Source organism: Sinocyclocheilus grahami, unplaced genomic scaffold, assembly GCF_001515645.1.
Source record: "Sinocyclocheilus grahami isolate Dianchi unplaced genomic scaffold, SAMN03320097.WGS_v1.1 scaffold1382.1, whole genome shotgun sequence".
Taxonomy (NCBI): Eukaryota; Metazoa; Chordata; class Actinopteri; order Cypriniformes; family Cyprinidae; genus Sinocyclocheilus; species Sinocyclocheilus grahami.
Window position 1 is genome coordinate 293,672 of NW_015506561.1, and position 18,613 is coordinate 312,284.

The following is an 18,613-nucleotide window of genomic DNA, read 5'->3' on the forward strand; positions in this document are numbered from 1 at the left end:
GCGAAGTTGATGTATTTCCTCAGCGACCAGCACGGTTCAGCTCCAGGCATGACGAAGCGGATATCATCCTCTTTTGGAAGGCCAAACAAAGTAGTTTCGCTTTCACAACGAAACACACAGCATCTTCACGACATGGCGGCAACAACAATACTACAGCGAGAATAAAAGTTACGCCTTCTTTCTTTGCGTGAACATTTGGGCGGCGTTATGCAAATCTTCCCACATCGTGACGTAGACATGTGGGGGCGTGTTAGAACGAGCCGTTTTATGAGGGTGTGGTTGACTCTTAACTTTTATAAAGAATATCTCTTTGGATTTGAGACTTTAGTCTTTGCAACTTTACAGATCTTCTTTATGCACCAAGAGCTTGTACCACTCCAAAGAGAAAGGAAAAATTGAAATCGCATCATATGACCCCTTTAAGGCCAGTTCATACAAAGGACGATAACTAAAGTTTCAATAATCATTCTATTCACACCACAACTATAACGATAATAAAGGCATAGAGGAACCATATAATTGGAAACGCTTTTAGAACGATTTTTACTAGCTGATGAATTATAAAAACAATGCCAGCCAAACAGAATCCATCCTGCTTTAAAGAGCTCGAGCATTTCGAAGCAGCAGACTACAAAATTTCAGCATGCACTTATAATAAACACAGAACATTATGGTGCGTTAAAGTGGACGCTAATGTAGTTATCGTTATAATTCTCTTTATAGTCATAGTTCTTGGTTTGAATGGGAGATGGTTGATGAAATCATATAAAATATGGTTGCACATGTTCACATAATTGTCAGGCAGAAAAGAACCTATCAGGATGTTTCACCACAAAATTGAATGCTAAATGAATGCAATTTCTATTGAGTGGGACCCGAGTCATTATGCTGTTCAGGGGGCCCAGAAACTGTAACTATGCCCCTGATTGTAAAAAAAGAAAAGAAAAGGTAATTCTGTTTTATTTATATAGCATCTTTCTAAAATGCAAGAGTGTTTTACAGAGATATATAGTCATATTTTAATTTAACAACTATCTTTTATGCAGGAATCATATTATTTGCGTTCTAAAACGTTTTCTTTCAGTTGTTGTCGTTTGACTACTACAGTTTCTCAGTGTGTGATTTTTAAAAAAAAATGTATGTAAATGATGATCCAGACAGCTGCTGAAGTAGCACAGTTATCGTGCTATATTTGAACCGTAATCACCATAGACATTTAAGGGACAGAAGAGTGTGAGGAACATTTATGAGTGCTTGGTTAGCCTGTTTTTTCCATGTTATGTGCCACTTTGAGTTTTGTAAATAGTGTCTTTTCAGATTGGTGTATACCTTTTTTTCTTCTGTATATGTAGATACTTTAAATAGTAAACATCACTAAGTGGGTTTTACTAATGTGTAAATAAACACACTTCTCCTTTAGTTCCTGTCCTGGTGTGAGCGCTACCACCTCTAATGTGGGGACGTAGTCTTCAAACTGGGATTCATCAATTTCGTTATTAATATTCACAATCACAATTTGGAATTGAATACTAGCATAATCCTTACTGCATATTGTGCAGTATACACTAAAAATTGCATACTGTTGTTTAAAATTAGAATGAAGCAATGCATATTATGCCATTGAAATGTTTTATTCAGCAAATGAGAAATAATCATGCTAAAAACCGTTATTTTATATTACAATACTGTTCAAAAATTGGGGTTCGGTAAGGTTTTTAAAAGATGTCTTATGTTTAACAAGACTGGGTTCATTTGATAAAAAAATAGAGTAAAACTGTAATATTGTGAAATATTACATTTTTATATTTTAAAATGTAATCTATTCCTGTGATGGCAAAGCTGAATTTTCAGCAGCCGTTACTTAAGTTCATGATCCTTCAGAAATCATTCTGCTGATGCAGATGATATAATATGCTCAAGAAAAATGTCTTATTGTTATCAATGTTGAAAACAGTTCTGCTGCAAAATAACAAGAATAGAAATACATCTAATGCTTTTTTTGTTTAACATTATACATGTCTTTACTGTTCCTTTTGTTGAATGTAATGTGTCCTATGTGAATACAAAAACTTACTGACCTCAAACTTTTGAATAGTAGTGTATGTGTAAACACTTTTGGCAATCCAATGAAAAAACTGAATCAAGATAGATTGCAAAATGTGTGGCATATACTTCTAGATCAGTCGTCTCATTGGAAGTGGAAACTTGTACTGCACATTATGGCAATCAGTGGCTAGTATCACTGTTATTTCAGTCAAAACTATACCATACTTTACCATCTACAAAGTTTCTTAATTAAAGTCATATGTGTCATTGCCTAAGATGGCTGCTAAAGTTACACAGTATTGTTCAAAATTCCTTCCCAGGTTTTGCTCCAGTCAGTGTCTTTAAAGCACAGCTATTCCTCTCAACAAATTTGGCATGGACATGGATGTTAGCTACATATGAGACGAATGCATAGTGTCTGATCATCAGAGGTCCCGCTACCACCTGGCAGTTCTTTGGCAGTTGTCCATTCAACGGTCAGACGGGGTCATGCAGGGTCTGTATAAGGCTCCATAAGATGCTGAATGTAGAGTATAAAGAGCCAACAGACTGGTGCTAGTGTTTATCCAATGTTTCTTCAGTGGTATATGGGTCGAATTGAGGGAGGGAGGGGGGGGGGGATGACACCCCCCTTTTTGAAAAAATTGGCAAAAAGCATCATCTCTGGAAATTATGTAAATGAAATGTTAAAATTCTCTAGGTATGATCATTTATGAAATAAATCAATCAGAACTCAATACGAGCTGCGCACAAGCTCAAGTGAGTTTTCGTCATTTTTTTGTGCAACATGGTTCAAGCGCGCCTTTTGACGTTTCCCTGACATAACGTTATTGTGCTGAATGTGTGACTGTGAGAGACAGAGAAATGATACTTGAGAGCCTTAAGAGTCCAAAAGCATTTACTGCATGATGAAGCCTATTAGATTGCAGTTAGAATGCCCGTATAACTCACGTAATGAACGAGAAAAAAAATCTCTGTATCTGTGTATATTAGTTTTTATTTTTTATATTTGTCACACCAGCACGTGTGTGGGATCGCAAATGTGCTATTAATTTTAAACAGCAGTGCAGAGCAACACTGTGGTGTTTGAGTGAATCTGTTTTGGAGCGAATTGAGTGAGCTAATGATTCATACAAGTAGTCACTTGCTTCGTTTCTAATTGAATCAGCCATTTTGAATGAATCGTTTGATTTAAATAATTAAATTAATCATTTATTAAAATGGGGACTTGCTGCCACCTACTGGTGGTTTTAGTGTCATATTTAACACAAAAACACATTCAGCAAAATATCATTTAATTTGACAAAAATCCCCCCGTTTCAGGTCCCAGAAGGAAAACAGCTTATAAATCATAGTTAATTTACTAAAGCTCGATTTTTATTAAATAAAAATGTGTTTAAAAAATGAGACACATTTTGTAATCTGTGGGAATCCCACCCACCAAAGAAATACTTGTCCACACCATCCCCCCTGACATTTTTTTTCAGTTCGACCTCTGGGCATATTTACAAATAAATGCTGCTTAAAGAGGTTAATGACCCTGGAAAACAAATCGGCTAATGCCTGTGAAGGATGAGGACATGTTTCGCTTGATACCATCACAGGCCCAGACAGAGCGGGTGCCTTACAGCTGGATTAAGTACATTTAACTGGCGCTCTCCAGGGGTCTGGATTTGTTCAGGTTGGCAGTTTACTGCAGGCTTAAGCTACCGAGTGTAACAAAATCTAGTGACAACCAAGCAAATAGTGTTTGCAGCAAATACTGTCCCATGAGATCCTATGCAAGTCTTTGCTGTATTAAATTAAAACTGTGTCTGTATTACAGTATATCATGCCTATTTTGTATTGCCTTAGATCTTACTAAGGGGTCATTACACCACTTTCAACTAAACTTTGTATGAGTTTTGGCCGTTCATTTACACAACTGCATTTGGGGACCTGAAAACAAACTTTTGAAAAAGTGTACGTTTTTGAAAACGGTACTGTTATCGTCTCTGTGTAAACTACAAAAATGTGAATTTGTGAAAACAGTGACAACATGCACGTACGCATTACACGTTCAGTCTATAGGCATGCGTCAGTACACAAAGAATGCAAATGTGTGCAGGCGTGTAGTGTTTCGTGTGTATTGGCCTGTCATGCAGAATACTGCGGTTTTAGTCTTTTTTGTGTGTGGATCTGTGTGAACGGGGATCATTTTGAAAACGTTATCTGTACGTGAAACTTAAAAAAAACAAAGCAAAAACATTTCCATTTTCAGTAAACTGTTGTCATGTAAATGTACCATAACTAACCAAACACTTAACCCTATATAGTAAACAAAGGCCCGGTTTCGCAAATGGGGCTTAGCTTAAGCCAGGACTAGGCCTTAGTTAAATGAAGATATCTAAGCAGCTTTTACAAAAATGCCTTAGAAGAAAACATTACAGTTGTGCATCTTGACACAGAACAATGACACATATTTTAAGAAATGTCAGAGCAAGATATTTTCAGTTGAGACAGCTCGATTTTTAGTCTTTTTTTTGTGTGGATCTGTGTGAACGGGGATCATTTTGACAACGTTATCTGTACGTGAAACTTAAAAAAAACAAAGCAAAAACATTTCCATTTTCAGTAAACTGTTGTCATGTAAATGTACCATAACTAACCAAACACTTAACCCTATATAGTAAACAAAGGCCCGGTTTCGCAAACGGGGCTTAGCTTAAGCCAGGACTAGGCCTTAGTTAAATGAAGATATTTAAGCAGCTTTTACAAAAATGCCTTAGAAGAAAACATTACAGTTGTGCATCTTGACACAGAACAATGACACATATTTTAAGAAATGTCAGAGCAAGATATTTTCAGTTGAGACAGCTCGAACACACATTTTAGTCTGGGACTAGCTTAAGTCTTGTCTGTGAAACCGGGGTTAAACATGTAACTTGTCTTACACTATTTGGTAATGGACTTGAGTGATATCTCAAATCATGTGGTTTGTTGAGGAGAGGTGTAGTACTAGCCATATCAACTAGGTTTGCAAAGGGGAGGACATTTTCTGGTAAATTTCCGTAAACTTTCCAAAATGTTTCGAAATTTTCCAAAAAATCCTGCAGTTTCCAGAAATGTTCCACCCCTATGCAACCCCTGATATCAACACACTTGCATGGCATTTTGGAACTATTTTATGTTTTGGCGAATTGTTGGTGAATTCGTATGAATTTGTACATTCTCATTTGTATATTTTTATATGATCAGCTGACACCCCACTGACTGCTAGGTTTGGGGATGGGGTTAGGGTCGCATCTTTATGCTTTTTCACACAAAATATTGTATTTTTTTTGTACAATACAAATTGTACGAATTCCCCAACAATATTTATGTTTTCTCATTCTAGTCTAGGGACTAGAATACTAGAAGGTGTTCTGACTGAGTTTTAGTGTGTTGCCATGTGGTTGCTAAGGTGTTCTTGGTGGTTGCTAGAGTATTGCTATTTGGAGTAATTGCAGTTGCTTAGGTGTTTCTCTCACATCTCTTCACAGATCTCAGTCTTCATATGTCTTAAAAATAAAGAGCTCTGGTGCTCTTCACAGTAGTGCTGCTGTGCCTCTGTTTTGGAAGTTTAGGAAGAGCTACATTCTTGCCAGCTGACTCACAAGATAAGAGTTTTTATGTGTTAATCCAATGCCGCTGGCCTGGTCAACTCTGACAGGAAGCCCGCTAACGCTCCCACCCGGCCACTTCTGCGAGCCAAGCCACACTCGTCCCCAAAGGTCACATATATATATAACGCTTATCTCCTCTATAAATCTGCCCTCTAGACCAAACACTTGCTCTGGATCTGTGGACTAAAGTCTGCAGTGGGAAGTACACTGTTCCCAATGCAGCATTTCTGTATGAGCAGAGTATCCGTAAGGACGCAAATGTATTTTTAAATGGTGTAGTAGTAACCAGTATCTGCTTTATATCAGAGAATTGTGAGGATAAGAGACTTAAATAGCATTTGCTTGTGCAAAACCTGTGATCACCATTATGCTAAGATCTTGTGAATGGTAGCCAGGGAGCTGTTACATGGTTGCTAAGGTGCAGTTTTCAGTGTGTTGGGTTCAGTTTTTAGTTGCTAGGGTGTTTTGGTGGTTGCCAGGGCATTTCTACACAGTTCCCAAGGTGTTCTGAAAAGTTTTCAGTGTGTTGGGTCTAGATGGGTGCACCAAAGCAATCCACTAAATGTCAAGTTCAGTTTTGTTTGCCATATGAAAATTGTAATTAAAATTGCTCAGAAAAGTAATAGCACAACTCGCTTGAACACACTTTCATGATTTTAGGCGAGACACTACAGGCAAAAACACTGTTTTTTCATGTATCTGTCAATTTTGAGATTTGGCTTTTCATAAAGTATTTTTTCAGACTAGTGGAAAGAAAACACTTTTAAGTTTTCAATTACAGTCCATATCTTTCTCAAAATGAGATTTTTCTCCTGCACTGTCAAAAAGCTCCCCTTCAGCAGCATGTACATAGACCACATTTTACAGTTTCATTCCTATCTAAATTCTGAAGGTTTTTACAGAGGGATTTGTTCATATATAATTTGTGAATTATTATTATTTTTTTTACATTTTATTCCTTTGTGAATATTTTGTGACCTTTTTTTTCTGGCTGTTGACAGTATTATCTATGGAGTGATAAAAAGAGATATACAAAAATCCTTCTGTAAAAATCTTTGACTCTAATATGTCAACAAAATCCAACAAGAATTTTGAATCTGGCTTTATCCCATGTTTAATTAGATAATGCCTCATTTGAATATTTAAACAGGATTTCAGAAAACTAATGACATTACAAAACATTACAAAAAACTTGTAATGCAAAAAAAAGTTGGCAATTCTCAATGTAATCAATCAACAGGGGAAGTACAGTGATATCAATTAGTTAATTTTTTTACCCTATTCAGCTGGGGTGTCCCCTTAACACAAACAGTTACAGTATGCGCTAAAGTTTAACATTTGAGCTTGTAGGTTTAAAAAAAAAAACCCTAATCATTGCATGTCGCTGCCTATATCGCTTCATTGACTTTTTAAGCGAAACATACCTTAATATTAACATTTTAAAGGCTCCAACTTTTCGCGTTTTTTCATCTATCTCACATATAACTATAGTTTGAAACAGCTGGTTAGTTTTCAGCATAACAAGATTGTTATCTTGGACAATTGACTGAAAATGAATGCAGTTGTTAAGGACCACACACGTATTGGGTTCTGAGGACATGATCATGTGGCTCGACGAATATACACAAAGTCCTCGCCGAAGAACAAAAGTTGACTGCTATTTTAGCTTTCAGCGCCTTGACTCTATCAATACGTCCTAGTACGGATTAGTGCACTGATTAAAATGTTAGCCGATTCTGTTTAGGAACATACATAAATTTCAACACTAACCACATAGTGGTTACACGCTGCCAAGGGGGTAATTTTACAATGTTCAAAAGTAAACATACTCTGACATGTTTTCCACAAGTCTTTCTCAACACAGAAGTTTTTCTGGCAAAGACGAGGTGTGAGGTGGAAGTGTTGAACAACGGAAAACATAATCAGACCAACTGTGGGAAATTTCTGACATTCCACAATTGGAAAAAAGTATCTTTGGATGGGATGCTGAAAATGAAGCAACAATAGAGAGCTATTGGCGTCCTTTGAGACTTCAATCTTGATATAAGAATTACAGAGGCGAAAACAAATCCGGTCAAACAGCTACGAGGAGCTCTGTTTTAAAAAATGACACCAATTAGAATGGCTTGAGATCAGAATCACTTGTGTGCAGGGGCCAAAATGAACACTTGCCGAGTGCCAAAAATGGGTAAACATTGGCTTTGGCGAATTAATAAAGCTAAACAAGTTAGTTTTTTAAAAATTTTTTAGGAACTGCTGCATAATACATGGTTGAAATCAAACAGTGAGAATGATTCTGAATTGTGATTATATGAGTGATGTTTTCAATTCAAATCCATAATACACAAACTGTCTTCTGACGATTTTGAAAAATATATTTGAAAGTTCATTGAAGCTCACGAAATAATTAAGTATTATAATATTTAAAATATTAAAAAACACTGACTGTTTGTATAGCAACGACTTTCCTTTTTGGCCTCTTTCGTCAATTGTAGCTTGCACAACGACAAAATGAACTTCCACGGTCTTTACCTTACAAAGTTTCAGGTTGCTTTTGATTAATAGTGCCACCATTTTGGACACGCAGTACTGACCATCGTGACAACACGAGCACTTCATTGATTCATCCATCTTAACAGCAAATTTAGAAACAACCATGTTGTCAAACCAAGGTGCTTCTTTCAGCGCAGCAAAATTAATGGCGAAAAATGCCAGTCATGCTTACCTGACTATTTCTGCTGCTCAATCTCAGTAAGCTGCTGTCTAATTTTAGCAATGATTTGACATTTAGTGTGGGCTTTACATGAGGACATATATATGAAGCAAGCAGTAAAACATTCAAAGAGGCCATTCAGCTTCAGAGATGTTTTTTGAGTAGCTGGTGGTATATCTTTAAATTTATCTTGAAGATATCTTGTTTAGGTGCTACTTTATTAGATAAACATCACATTTCATTAAGAAATCCATCAGGGAAAATATTGATTTGATCGTAGACAATTTATCGCAACCAAACCAAACCAAAAAAAGTGCTCATATTCAAAGGGATGTTTAAGTGCTTACACATTACAAAGATAACATGAAAGATATATGTCTCTGATATACAGTGACAATGGGATGTCACAATAAATTGAACATTGATCTACATTTCATGCACAAGTCATGTATCAAAAATATGCTCCATGAAGTAAATGAAGGGAAACACAGTTATCACTGTTGAACATTTTTACAGTACCCTTCAAAGTATTAGTTTGCACCATGAAGTGGCATTGTTCTTGGCGTGAACAGCAATTTATTGCTATGTTCTTTGAGGATTTTGAACTGATGCTGTATATTGTTTTTTTCCCTAAAATTCCAATACATTTATCAAAGCTGTCCAAAAACATAATTCCATGTTTAGGCACACATATTATCAGTAAAATGTGTTTTACAGTTTGAAAATAGTGAAAGGATTGTGTCCTGATCACAGTCCATTCTATTAAACACCAGACAATGCCCATGTATTTCCCATGACACCAACCGTCTACCAGTGCTCCAGACTGGCCTGTGATCTCTGCGCTTGCATCACTGAAGGCGGATAAAGTTCAGTGTTCTGCAAGTGGAGGTCATAGTGTTATAGTCATAAATTACACATCCCACAATGCGGTGGCCCACTTCAAAAACCTGAGAACAGAAAAGCACCAGTAGCTGCTGATTGGTCATGATCATGGTAGTCAGGTCAAATCCAGCCAGTCGGGTTTCTTATGTGGTTTACAGGTGTGAACGTCCACAGTTTCTTCACAGTCCCTGCACTCCACAGCGCAGCACCATTTGAACTTGCACTCGCATTTGCTCACACGTTTTACACGCGTGGTGTCGTACCCGCGGCCACAGCACATGACCTCGCAGCCATCCATGCCTCTGGAAGACTTGTTACACACTCGTCCTGCTGTTCCCAGAGAACCTGAAATATAGATGCAGAAATAGAATATATCAGGGTCATTATTTTCCATTTAGTAAAATTATTCCATTGTGAGTCAGTAGGCCATTCACTTATTGAGATCAAGACCTTTTTCTTTAGAAAAATGTTACATGGTAACCATAGTTTTTCCATGGGACAACTGGGTATTTTCGAGTCTGGGTCATACAGTATTTCATCTCAAAACCAAAAATGAAACAATTAAATTATAATAAAATAAAAATCTACATTTTATTTGTTTTAAATAAATAAATAAACTTAATTTTGTATTTGTCATTTCAATATTCTGGTGGTTTTCAGTACTATAATTTGCAATAAATTTCAATTATTACTGTATTACAAAAAATATATTTAAAGACAATTATTTTTATTTAAATTGGCATAAATTAAAGGTAGTGCAACAAATATTACTATGATGTATAAATACTTTAGAATCGAATGCATCCTTTTTTTTGCATTGCAGTAATACATTATTTGAGAAATGTGTTTAATTTTCATTAAATGTTACAATGCAAAATCTAAATCCTTATGTTAGTTTTATATTCTTTAAAATGCAAAAAATGTCTTAATTCTATCTTGGGACTTTGGGGTGAAATATGATATTTTCTTTGCCCAATTACTCTTAGATATCCCAACTATTATTGAAGCATGGTATAAACAGATTTAGCACGCTCTTTGTTGCTTACCTGCCGATCGGTCCATTAAACAGTAGTCTGGAGAGTTCTCAATGTATACTAGATCATTTTTGGTAGTTTTCTTGTAATCTCGGTCAGCAACCATGAAGCCTGAACCATCCTGGTTCATTGTGACCTCAACAGCAGTATTGTACTTCTTTCTTAAGTAGTCCCCCGTTTGCAGGAAATCAGACATAGCCAGCCAGCATGTCCTGAGAGCACATGACCCACTGACTCCATGACACTTGCATTCAGTCTTCATAAAACGCTTTACTGCCTAAAGAAAACAGAACTCAACCATGACCTATGAACCACTCAATGACCCAGATTAAAAGACAAGCTTAAGTTTTTATAATTAGCTTTTCTAATGTTAGAACATGTTTTATAAACCCCTTCAGGATCATAAACTGATTACTTGGGGTTTATTTTGCAATGAGAATCAATGAAATGTGACAATCTTGACACTTACCATTCTCCCACAGCGGTTGTTGTGCAGATTCATCAGTGCTCTGGCGTCTTTGACCATCCTCGCTCTGGCATCCACAAAAGCTTTGGCAAACTTGATACCGTAATTGATGTTGTCGCTACAGCCACCCCAGTCAAAGTCTCCTTCTTCGTCACTCGCCCGGCCTCTCCTGTGGGTGTCACAACCGCAGATCTTCAGCTCTCCTTGACTGCACGCTCTGGTGATGGCATAAACCACGCCAGCGGAGGAGATTGCATAAACGAATGCTGCTTCACGGCTACCTGATGGAGGAGAAAAGTGGGTATTTTTTATAATAGCATGTTAAAAATGCAGAAAATGCAGTTCTATTGTAATGCTTCAAAAATAAGTTTTCTGCACCAAAATGGGTTATGCACACTGTTTTATGTTGAGTTTAGTGTCAGTTGGGTTACAGTTGCTTACAGAAAGTGTTTTAACATTTAAAAAGTTTTATAGAGCCAAGCAAGCTGATTAGGCTTAAGGCTCTTACTATGGTGTTAAATCCACTGTGCTTTTGTTATATCAGCTCTCTAACATCATCCCTACTTTTAAGCCCCTTGGCTGTGCAGGAGGCCACACTAGAACTTTCAGACATTCGACTGATTTAGGCTGACACTCCTTCACCTTTAGTTTGCGTTTGTCGATTGCACACATAGCCTTGAGGTGTGTTATTTTGCCAAAGTAGTGCAAAATGACCCCTATTTTGCTAATTTTCCTCCTCCAGCTCGTGCACTGAGCCAGAACAGAGGGTGATATGTCAAAAAGAGCAGCTTTGTCTGTCTGCCAGAGTCATCTGCACAAATATTTACATCTCCTATTACTGTTTATATATCAGCCTGAACCCCCTCCGACAAGCCACTTGTATTTAGAGAATATCCACTCTCTGTCAGACTTTCGCCCATTCTTGGGAAGTGGAGACTTTTTCCCCACCTCTATCCAACATTGTCTTGACTTCATGCTTCACGCAGATTTTGTTCTTGTATCATGTAAAGTGGTAACGTCGCACTATTCACTGTACGCGTTATGGGCAAATATGCATGGGTGCATATACCTAGGTCGACAATTATGATTTTTGTCATAATCGTGCAGCCCTATTTTCTATGGTGGTTCGCCTTGGATTCTCTGCAATAAATATTTTACAATTTAAATAATCTATTTTTATTATATGAAGTATTTTAATATTATTGTTTTATATTTCATATTATTTTTTAAATATTTAAGTAATATATATATATATATATATATATATATATATATATATATTTACATCTCCTATTACTGTTTATATATCAGCCTGAACCCCCTCCGACAAGCCACTTGTATTTAGAGAATATCCACTCTCTGTCAGACTTTCGCCCATTCTTGGGAAGTGGAGACTTTTTCCCCACCTCTATCCAACATTGTCTTGACTTCATGCTTCATATATATATATGATTCTACTGTAATTAGGTGTTTTGCATAACAAGAATTACATTTTTGATGAATATTTCATATTTTATGAAAAATTTTTCAAAATGCTGTCCTAAAACTGTCTTTTTCCTTATGCAGAATATGCTTTCTTATTCTTATTCACCTCTGCACACAGCTTGATACTTTATGGAATATGATGCTTTTATACATGATACAAGGTTGCATAGTTCATGCACGTCATGTTATCACTGTATGATTTTGATCTCAGCCACTGTTAGGAATAAAGTGTAACACAAACACTGACTGCGCAACATGACACGGCCGAACACAGTATGGTCTCTCTCCAGCGTGCTGCAGTTCCAGCGATGGTGTCGGAACTGGTGCTGGCATTCTCGGATCCACTCTTTGGCTCCCTCTCCGATGGACTGCATGAGATCTGGGTGTCTTTGGCAGAGCTGCCTCTGCTTGTTCACCAGCCCTGGAATGTTGTCACATATGACCCGTGCACCTAATGCACCAATGTACCTGCAGAAACAAACAGAGTCACATTTGTTGACTATAGCGTCTGCTAAATGAAAAAATCTAATGTATAAATGTCCATTACTATTGCAGTAGTTGGCCAATGTCTTGTGATTATAAATCAATTTAATGCATAATTATTGAATCAATAACACGTGAAATTGACTTTATAGTTGGGTAGGATTGTTTTAGTTAGCTTGCTCTTCTGGGTCATCTGTATTTGAGATTGATACTTCAAAGTTCATGTTAGCCACACTTTAATACACGGCTTTATGGAATGTTTGATTCTGGCTGGTCAATCATTCTGTGGTCAAATATTTTTGCATAGTGACCAGTGACCACTAAACTGAATAATTGCCCGTTTTCCCACCCAGCTGATTTCCAATAACTGTGCATGTCTTAGACTTACATGTCTCAGTCTGTTTCTTCGCAGATGATAAAATAATTTCAGCTTAAATAAATATTTAATGTCCCTTTATTTAATTAAGATATATTGCGATAATGTGACTCCTATGATACTTTACTGTCTCTGCAAAAACTTGAACATTTCTGTTGACAGATTCTTACATTGTTCACCCAAAAATGAAACTTCCAACCGAGTCTAATGAGAAAATGTACAAATTTTACAAGGTGGCCATTTCATATGAATTTGGATGATGTGATTCATACAGAAGTGTACGATTTTTAGAAAAAGGCCCACCCCAAACCCATTTCATTAAATTGTCAGTGGAGCGAAAACATGAATAAGATTGTATGAATTCATGTCGTATACCAATTCGCCAAAACATAAAACAGTTGCGAATTGCCATGATATTGCATTGGAAAATTCTGTCATCACAAACTCATGTTGTTCAAGACTTTCTTTCTGCTGTGGAACACAAAAGAAGATATTTTGAAAAATGTCTCAGTGTTTTTTTTCTCCATGCAGTGAAGGTCAGTGGGGTCCAATTTTGCTTTTATGTTCCAGAAATGAATAAAAAGTCACACAGGTTTGTAACAACATGAAAGCGAGTAAATGATGACATAATTTTTTATTTGTAGACAAATTAACCTATTTCATACTCCCTCAGTTAGACATATCCCAATTTGTCCCATATCCCACGGTTCTCTGTTGACAAATGTCTACAAGTGTGCAGCAAGAACTGACAATCTTAATAATAATAATACCTTTCATTTTTAGGCGCCTTTCAAAACACTCAATGACATCATACATCATAAAAGGAAAGCAATAAAATACAAAGCTATACAAAACACACAGACATCAATCAAATTCATACAAATCTTGCATTGATATTTGTCATTATGTTGCAGGTTTCCTGCTATTGCTGCTAAACAGTCTGACAAATACCTGGTGGACTCTTTCTGTTCAAGTGCACACACAGACACCCTCTGCGAGGTTTACGCTGTGCTCACGCGCCCTTGTCTCTTTCCCGGATCTCATTATCCAGTCAGTCGTGTCTGGGTTTGTGCGACAACACTCCGTACAAACTACTGAACAATTTCCACTCCTCTTATGGTTGTCCCTATCGCTCTCTCTCGCACAAACACACTACTCACACACACACATACTAGTGCAAACATACGGCCCAACGAAAGACTTATTCCACTCGCTATAGCATCCATGGGAGGGCCTGCTGTTGTCGGCTTTGCACGGCTGCCCTGTTGATCCTTGACACACAGAAACACAATCTCGCTCTCCCTCTCTGTTCCAGAACACTTATCAGCTGTATGCGGCTGGGATTGGGAATGAATTGATTGCAATGATGACAACAACCCCCATAACTGTATAAATTACCGTAGAAACTGAGAGATATTTATCACAACTGGCTCACACAGTTTTTGGGCATGCTGCCATGGCTGTCTTGCAGACTCACACATTGAATCCCGGCTGCCTTATGGAGGGCACAAGGGGCCGTACATATAGTTATTTCAATATAGATGATATAAACGATAACCCTTCTTTTCCTATTCATGAAATACAGTATTATTGTCTATCGTGAGAGAAACCGAGCATTCATTTTAATTGAAAATATCAAAAAATAGCATGGAGTGAGATTATGTTGTTTACTCAGCTGTGGGGCACTAGGCAGTCCGCTGATGTTGATATTGCTACCTCTGAGACGTGATGGGGAACTTATGAATGCTGCAATTAGAGACGTTTTTAAAGGCGAAGTCTGCCATTGTGTCATCATGTCTGGTGATGAAAAGCAATAACTTCAGAACTAAATCACTTCAAATCTATATAACCCTAGCAAGTGTGTTTATCTGGTGTGTTCAGCATACAAGTAAGTCTGCTGATGCAGCCAAGCCCTGTCATAGAACAGTCTGGAATGTGTTGATCAATGTCAGTTTAAGACATTAGACTCCTCGTCTTTACTAACAACTGCCCTGAGAAATGATTAAACACAGTACTGTATACATTTCTGCCATCACCTGCAATCTAGAGCTTTTCTTTTCTTTTCTTCTTTCTGATTGTCTCATTTTATCTGACTTTTTCATTATTATTGGTGTGATTATACTTAGCTTTTTGCTGTTTATTTACCATTTTAGTACTTTTTATTTGTGTCATTCATATATCACTAACTGTACATCACTAACTGCTCACTCTTTTGTTATCATGCTCTGGACTATGAACCAAACTAGTCTAGACTGAAAAAAAAAATCTATTTAAAGAGGACTGACTGAAAATAAATAATAAAATTAAATAATAATATAATAATAGAAATAAATTATATATATTCTATTATACATTATATATTCTAATTCTATAATTCTAATACATAAATATTCTATATATAACTCTCTCTCTCTCTCTCTCTCTCTATATATATATATATATAAATGTTGCACCACAAGCATTACATTATATACTTTTTCCATAATGTTAATATCAATCTAGACTCACAAAAGTATATTTATATTAGCTGAAAATGAATTATTTTTTAACTTTAAATCCATTATTTCACTACTGCAATCTTCTCAAAAAGACATGCTTATATATTTTGTAGCCTACTTTTCTAGATGATCAAGCGTGTGATTTTTCCGCCAGGTGGATTAAAAAAAAACAAAAAGATGACCAGAATCACATATTTAAATATCTAGTCATATCTACTGATTAATAGACGTTGGAATTTTCTGAAATTCAGCCGTGTTATTGCATTATGGAAAAATGCAATAACACATTGGAAAAATGTTTTTCCACCCATACAAAAGTGAATATATTAAATATGATGTAGGCTACTATATAAACTAAAAACAAATTTAAACACGCTTTTTACAATGGTTTCATCTCGACAAACTTGACTTTTCTAGTTAAATCCTTACAGTCAAATCAATATCTCTGAACTTCAATTCATTTGAATTCTGCTTCCTATAACAAGGGTATAAACCCTTGCCAAAAATTAGTATACTTCAAATGTATTTATACTTAAGTATATAAGTATACTTAAGTAAAGTTCAAGTATATTTTTAAGTATATTTCATGTAACAAGTATACAAATATCAGTGTACTAGTAGTATACTTGTAAGTGTACTATTTCAATACTCCTTGGGACTAAATTGGCCCAGTTTCTAGTATATAAAAGTATACTTTTAAGTATACTTTAAGTATAACAGTAGTAAACTTTAAGTACACAACTAGTTTACAACAATATTTTTAGCTTGTACTGCAACTATACTAAAAGTGAACTTATATGAATACTGATAGTCTTCTAATTAAATACTTGTAGTAGCATTTTTAGTACACTTTGAAGTATAATCTCAGTGAACTACTAGTTTAGTAGTTTTATACTGCAAGTATACTCGTAAGTTTTCTTTAAGTGAACTTTACATCATACTTTAAGTATACTACTATGTCCCTATTTAGGTATTAATTTGTATATATTTTGTTATATAAATATCTGAACATACAAAACACCAAAAGAAAGAACAGGGTATCTGCTTGTAAACAAAAACATTTTATTCTAGCGTCATGCATTCTTTTTTTAAACACTTGAACGTGGGTAAGTTTCATAAACAATAATAAAAAAAGAAATAACATTTTGAACAAAAAGCTGAAAAAAAGACTATGAATTGGATTCAGAGCGATAATCAAAACGTAGGTAGTGTCGATCAACACCCCAAAGCTTGACAGTTATTATTACCTCTTCATGGGTCGACATTACATCAGCTTTACACAGTTTTGATGCTGTTTTATGTCTGATGATCGTGTTAGATTACATGTGGAAGCGTCTGTTGTTTCGGTTTCTTCTTTACTTGTGTTTTTAGAAATTCTGTACAGAAGATGTGTACTAGCGCGAACAACAGTATAACAATGAAAACACGGATTCTAGGAACACAATTATAGCTCAAATATATTGACTTTTTCTAAGTAGGCTATAAGTCAAGTCTACTTAAATGTCATTTTAAGTATATTTCTGAGAAATACATAAAGCCCATTTCTGAGAAGTACATAAAAAGTAGACTAAAAGTATACTTTCCTATTTTTTTGTTTAAAAGAAGTATACTAATAGCACACTTGAATAAACTTCTTTTTCGTAAGGGTAGGCCTACTGATCTAGGAATTTCCATCATAATTTGGAACCATTCCAGGATCAAACAAGACTCAAACGAGATCTTAAACTGTGTTTTTCATTCGTGAATTGTTATGATCGTAATGAATTATTGTTATGGTCCCAGATTGTGATATAAATTCATTGAGCGTAGGCTACTTGCTATTAAGAGCTTTCTGTTAGTTTTATTTTAGGTCTAAAATGAATCAGTGCCGATGAGTGACTCTTGTGCCACTTTGAATAAACACTTATTCACACCTACCACCAAGACGAGTCCACGCTCGGAGTAAACAAGAGCAGCAGTAAGATGAAGGGCAGGTCAATCCTGTGAGTGCTGCCGCTCGGTTCACGGCGAGACACACATCTGTCCTCGCTTCCAACTCCATCAAACTCTCGCATGTTGAACACGGTCAGTTTGTAAATGTTTCCAAATCCCCCCCAAAAAGGAAATAAACGGTCACAGGTTCATATCAAATGGTAAGATAATTAATTTAAGTTAGTGTATCTTTCCACGTTAGAATCGATAAAGTTACTCAGAATGAAAACAGAAGCATCCATTTAAAATATAAAATATTCATTAGTATCCAAACGGAGTTCCTTTAAGTCGAAGAGCAGGAGGAATCTGAATATTGAATATATAGTGCGGGCCGGTCCAGTGAGAGAGGTACAGTATCTGTCCCGCAGAATCAGATCCAGAGTCATATCTCGGGCTGGCTGCTGGGGGTTTCTGCGCGCTCATTGGCTGGAGTCAGCACGAGGAGACCAGCTGAATGAGCGCGCGTCAACACTCATTCCCTGATGCTGTCACAGATATAAGCACTGCAGCGCTTTTCAACACAATGTTAGAGGCGTTACTCTGACCACTAACAAAGAAGACCATCGTTTTTGGACACTACCACGATGGTAATACAATGTTTTTTAGTACCTTGGATTAACATATAACAATATAATTTAATGTCGAATTTAGTAAGGGAAACGTGCTGTACCGTGGAATGCAGTGACTTAATTGACCGAAAGTATGTTTAGAGCTTAGGCTACACCTTTAAAAATGAATTAATGGTTTTGCATTCATAACAAATATCAAATCAAGTTTCGTTTATTTTAAAGACAGATAGCGCAAGCAAGCTTTTCAAGCATTTCACAAAAAGTTTGAGGCAAAAATTACTTGGACAAATTGACTCTATCTATCTATCTATCTATCTATCTATCTATCTATCTATCTATCTATCTATCTATCTATCTATCTATCTATCTATCTGTCTATCTCTCTGTCTGTCTCTCTGTCTGTCTGTCTATATCATCTATCTATCTGTCTGTCTGTCTGTCTGTCT

At 36.2% G+C, this 18,613-nt stretch overlaps 1 protein-coding gene across 1 annotated transcript; it reads right to left on the reverse strand.

The window, feature by feature from the left end:
- Window positions 1-8,659: 8,659 nt before the first annotated feature.
- Window positions 8,660-17,681, reverse strand: LOC107569802 (protein Wnt-2b-A-like). Its single transcript, XM_016255958.1, has 5 exons — window positions 17,545-17,681; window positions 12,518-12,738; window positions 10,789-11,066; window positions 10,332-10,596; window positions 8,660-9,630 (listed from the first exon to the last, which is right to left on the reverse strand). Exons 1-5 carry the CDS (start codon window positions 17,679-17,681, stop codon window positions 9,401-9,403), a joined length of 1,131 nt encoding a protein of 376 aa, XP_016111444.1. The 3' UTR covers window positions 8,660-9,400.
- Window positions 17,682-18,613: the final 932 nt, after the last annotated feature.

Excerpts from the sequence above, each read along its gene's own strand:
- LOC107569802 (XM_016255958.1), bottom strand. The coding sequence starts at position 17,681 with ATGCGAGAGTTTGATGGAGTTGGAAGCGAGGACAGATGTGTGTCTCGC. Across the intron at positions 12,739-17,544 it reads AGCGTGGACTCGTCTTGGTG|GTACATTGGTGCATTAGGTG; the intron begins GTAGGTGTGAAT and ends TTGTTTCTGCAG. Across the intron at positions 10,597-10,788 it reads ACAACCGCTGTGGGAGAATG|GCAGTAAAGCGTTTTATGAA; the intron begins GTAAGTGTCAAG and ends TGTTTTCTTTAG.